Source organism: Rhagoletis pomonella, unplaced genomic scaffold, assembly GCF_013731165.1.
Source record: "Rhagoletis pomonella isolate Grant_MI unplaced genomic scaffold, Rhpom_1.0 Rhpom_scaffold_12381, whole genome shotgun sequence".
NCBI classification, from domain to species: Eukaryota; Metazoa; Arthropoda; class Insecta; order Diptera; family Tephritidae; genus Rhagoletis; species Rhagoletis pomonella.
Window position 1 is genome coordinate 1 of NW_023470908.1, and position 4697 is coordinate 4697.

A 4697-nucleotide genomic window follows, 5' to 3' on the forward strand; every position below is an offset into this window, starting at 1 on the left:
GCTCAATAAAAATATTAAAAATAAAATGTTAATAAGCCACAATAACAATGACAAATACTTAACAAATATACCTTTTCTTGAAGTATTCGAAAACAATAAAAAAACATGTGTTTCGCGACTTTGATTACCAGATCAAATGATATGGCAATGGTGCTATTTTGTCGCAAGAAAGTTTCCATACAAAAGTAATCAGCTGTGCCGCAAGGTGGCAAATTTTTCAACAAATGCGACATTTGGAACAACTTTGCGACGCTTCATGAATCCCACTAATATTCAAAATATTTCCCATCATCGTTTATTTTTGTTTAAAATAAGACTCAATCTATAACAAAAACCAAATAAATCAATCTTGCAAACTTTTGTACAAAATTCACAAAAATTAATCAGACTTTAAAAAATTTGTATCTAAACTTCAAACTTTTTATTTCAGCTATCACTTATAGTTTCATAGATATACGATGGCAATGTTCACGTGTATTTTTCATACATTACATATATTTTATTTTATTTTTTAACAATATAAGATTGTTGAACATCCCTTCATTTTCGTGTATTTAATTTTCTAACATCTGGTAACACCTTTCTGTTCTCCATTATAGCCATTTTGATTTGTTTGCTTCTTTACTTTGTTGCAGAAAAGTAGTGAAATTATTAATCGCGTTTTATATTGTTAAAAAATAAAATAAAATACTGTCGATTTCGCTAAAATTGTCCCAATTTTACTTTGCATTTGGCACAGCAAAGATCAATTTATTTCTACACCGTGGTAAGTTTCTCCATCCCGTCTCACCACGGAGTAAAAAGTTACCGATTGGCACACAACCTTAGTAAACAACATATTATTATATTATATATTATTATTGGTAAAAGTGCAGTTTAGCGGAACCAGGCCAAAATTGATGAAAACAATCGGGACGGGTATTAATCGACGAGCTTTAAAGCGAATAACAATAATCCGAGAGCGGAAATTAATATTTTTAAATCATTAAAGAGTTATATGCAAAAACATTTGCACTTTTCGCACTATGTTTTGATGAATCTGACGCGAATAAATGAAGTAAGTGAACTCAACACGTATTTATTAGTTTTTATACATTTGTGATCTTTTAAGTATACATTTTCGCGAAATTCTGTATTTAATTCCAATATTCCGGTGTTGAAAATCTGCACAACAATATTGTGTAGTTAATATAAATATTATTATTATTATTATTATTATTATTATGGGCCATATGCACCGCGACCTCTAAAGTGGTCTATTGTGCGTGGCCCCCGGCCTATAAGGGAAGGCTCTTAATGTAGCCTAGCACCTCCAAGGGCGTTTTGTTCCAAATTTCAAATGGATTAAGGGTAGCGCCACCAAAGTGGGCTAGTCTGCGCCTAGCGAGAGCATCACATTCACAGAGAATGTGTTCTGGCGTTTCTTCGTCCAGCTCACAGAAGCGACAGACGCTTGATTCTGAAAGATTGATTTTACTGAGGTGGTAACGAAGAGAACAGTGTCCCGTGTAGTACCCAGTGAGAGTTTTGAGGTCCTCTCTGCCTAAATTGATTAGTTTCTTTGAAACTTCGTTTGAAGGGCAGATAAATCGTTTGGCTTGTCTTTGCCCTGGACATTCCATCCAATGCCTGTTGAACATTTTGTCTACCCAGTTATTCATGGTCCCCTTTACATGTGCTTTGGTGAGCCCACAAAAGGGTTCCGGACCATAAAATACTGCGGCAACTCCCTGTTTCGCTAGGCAGTCAGCCTCCTCATTGCCATCATGTCCCTCATGCCCTGGTACCCATCCTAATAAGACTGTATTCTTGTCACCAAGAGCATTTAGGACATTGCGGTAATCATGTACTAGCTGAGAACTTATTTTGTGGGACTTCAGGGCCAGTAGGGCTGCCTGACTGTCCGACATAATGCAGATATATTTCGATGGCGTTCCCCTTCTGAGACATTCTCTGCCACAAATTTCTATTGCATGAATCTCCGCCTGAAAGATGGTGGGGTAGCTACCCATTGGTATCATTTTTTTAAAGTTCGGCCCAAAAATGCCAGCCCCCATTCTACCATTTTCAAGCTTAGATCCATCAGTATACCAAACCTCCCCATTGGGTTTGGTGTATGGGTTCCCTGTATTCCAGAGAGCTCGATCTGCAATGTGTACCTCAAATTTCCTAGAGATTTCTAGTTTTGGAACCATTGCATCGCGCATTTGTAGTATGGGGTCATTAGCGAATTTCATTAGGACCTTCATGTGACCCGTCGTATCTCCGATTTTCAGGTCGGAGGTGTTCAGGATTCTCAGTGCCGCTGTGGTAGCCTCCCTTTCTATTAAAATAGGAAAGGGAGGTATTCCAACCAGGGCGCTGAGTGCATCGGCCGGGCAGGTCTTCATAGCTCCTGTTATGCCAATGCAGCCTATTCTGTGCAATTTACTTAGCTTAGTACTTGCACCTCTTTGTGTAGCCTTAGTCCACCATGCTAAGGAAGCATAGGTTACTATTGGCTTAACGACAGTGTTGAATGACCAGTAGGTCATTTTGGGGGTAAGGCCCCATGTTTTACCAAAAAGTCGTGAACAGGAAAAGAAGGCCTTCATCGCCTTGTTGATAACAGTGTCCAAATGTGCATTCCAGTTAAGTGTTTTATCAAGAGTTACTCCCAGATATTTAGCTTCACTGGAAAATTCTATTTCTGTGCCGCTCAAAGTAAGTTTAGTAGTAGATAATTTCCTCCTTCGAGTGAATGGAACAATAATAGTCTTTGCAGGATTGATGGTTAGGCCTTTATCCTCACACCATTTGTGTGTGATACGTAGGGCTTGTTGCATGCGGTTGGTGATAGTTTCGTCATGAAGCCCTGTTATGCAGATTACCAGATCATCTGCGTACCCTTGCGTATTAAAGCCTTGGCTGTTCAGTGTGAAAAGGAGTTCGTCTACAACCATAGTCCACAAAAGAGGAGAGAGTACACCCCCCTGAGGGCATTTTCTTGTGGCTGTTATCGATTCTATCGTGCCTCCTAATTCCAACCTGATGTTTCGTGTTCTTAACATTGATAACACCCATTGATTTATGATTGGGCTTACACCCTTTCTTAACAAGGCATCTTTTATTGCCTTATATGATGTGTTATCAAAAGCCCCTGAAATATCAATAAAGGCGCAAAGGGCTATATTTTTTGACTCCAGAGCCTTCTCAATTTTTGAAGTAAGGCTATGAATGGCAGTCTCAGTGGATTTTCCTGGTTGATAGGCTAATTGGTTCTTATTCAGAGGTCGCTCCCTTAGGTTGACTTCTCTGATGTACTGATCCAGTATTTTCTCCATGCCTTTTAGAAGAAAGGAACTGAGGCTAATTGGTCGGTAGGATGACGGTAATTGTTCCGGCTTACCCATTTTGGGTAGAAACACGACCATATGCTGGGAATGTGACCCAACAAGAGCGAAGCTCTATAGAGTTTAGAAAGGACCGGCGCTATGTGTCTAATTCCATGCTGCAGGAGACATGGATAGATTCCATCCGGTCCTGGTGATTTGTATGGGCTGAATGTTGATAAAGCCCATTGCACCCGCTCGACAGTGGTCAGCTTCGTAGCAAAGCTTTGTTCTCTTCCAGAGGTGGATGTTGGAGCACCCAATTCTGGTCGACAGTAGCCTGATATACAGCGCGGGAAGTGAGTATCCAGCAAGAGTCTGCTGGTCTCACCCGGATGCTGAGTGTAGCTCCCATCTGGTCTCTTGAGGGTGCCAATTGTATTCCTGTAATCCCTTGTTAGAGCGTACTGCCTCTGGAAGGCTATTTATTTCCTCACAGTGGTTTCGCCAGCTAGCTCGTTTGGATTTCCTTAGCTCCTTGTTGTAGGAAGTTAGCGCAAGTTTATACGGATTCCAATCACCCGTATTTTTTGCTCTATTGAATAGTCTTCTGGCCTGGCATCTCATTTGCTCAAGCTTCTTACTCCACCAAGGCACATCTCGTTTGGATTTTACCTTTCCTTGGGGGCAACTGCTGTTGAAAGCTATTACAATATCTGAGTGAAGCTGTTCAGCTTCATTCTCAAGCTCCTGTTTGGTTGTAATGGGGTGTTTGGGGCTGTTTCCGCCCTCTTCTATAGTAAAGCGGAAGAGTTCCTAGTTCGTTTTCCTGGGATTTCTGAAAACTAGTTCGTGTTCAGGAAAGAGACCCATGTCGAATTCTATATGCATGTGGTCCGACATTGATACCTCCCCGGAGACACGCCAGTTTGGGACAGATGATGACATGTTTTGACTGCTTAGAGTTAGATCCAAGACCTCCCCCCTTAAAGCATTTCTAAAAGACGGTTCATTGCCACGATTTATAATATTTATATTATGACTACTAATAAACTCGAGGAGGTACTCACCCCTTTTGTTGGTATCGGTGCTGCCACAAACAGTGTTATGTGAATTGGCGTCACAGCAGAAGATCCAGGGTTTACCACTCTGCTGGCAGTGCTCCACGAAAGCCTTTACTTCTGCTGTTGGGGCCATCTCCTCCTCACCCGGAAAGTACGCTGAGGCAAGTACTGCCTCTTGTACACCCCTTGGAGTGGGAATTTCGGCCCAAACCGCAACCAGATCCGCCGTCATGTACTGTAATAGAGGAAGAAACGTTAGTTTTTTCAGACCTTTGACCTCACCGCGTAGTATCCAGGGTTCCTGGATGAAGGCTATACCTAG

At 41.3% G+C, this 4697-nt stretch overlaps 1 protein-coding gene across 1 annotated transcript; it reads right to left on the bottom strand.

The window, feature by feature from the left end:
• Positions 1-1277: 1277 nt before the first annotated feature.
• On the bottom strand, positions 1278-2534 carry LOC118756828. Its single transcript, XM_036491566.1, has one exon. The coding sequence runs from the start codon at positions 2532-2534 to the stop codon at positions 1278-1280; it is 1257 nt and encodes a 418-aa protein (XP_036347459.1).
• Positions 2535-4697: the final 2163 nt, after the last annotated feature.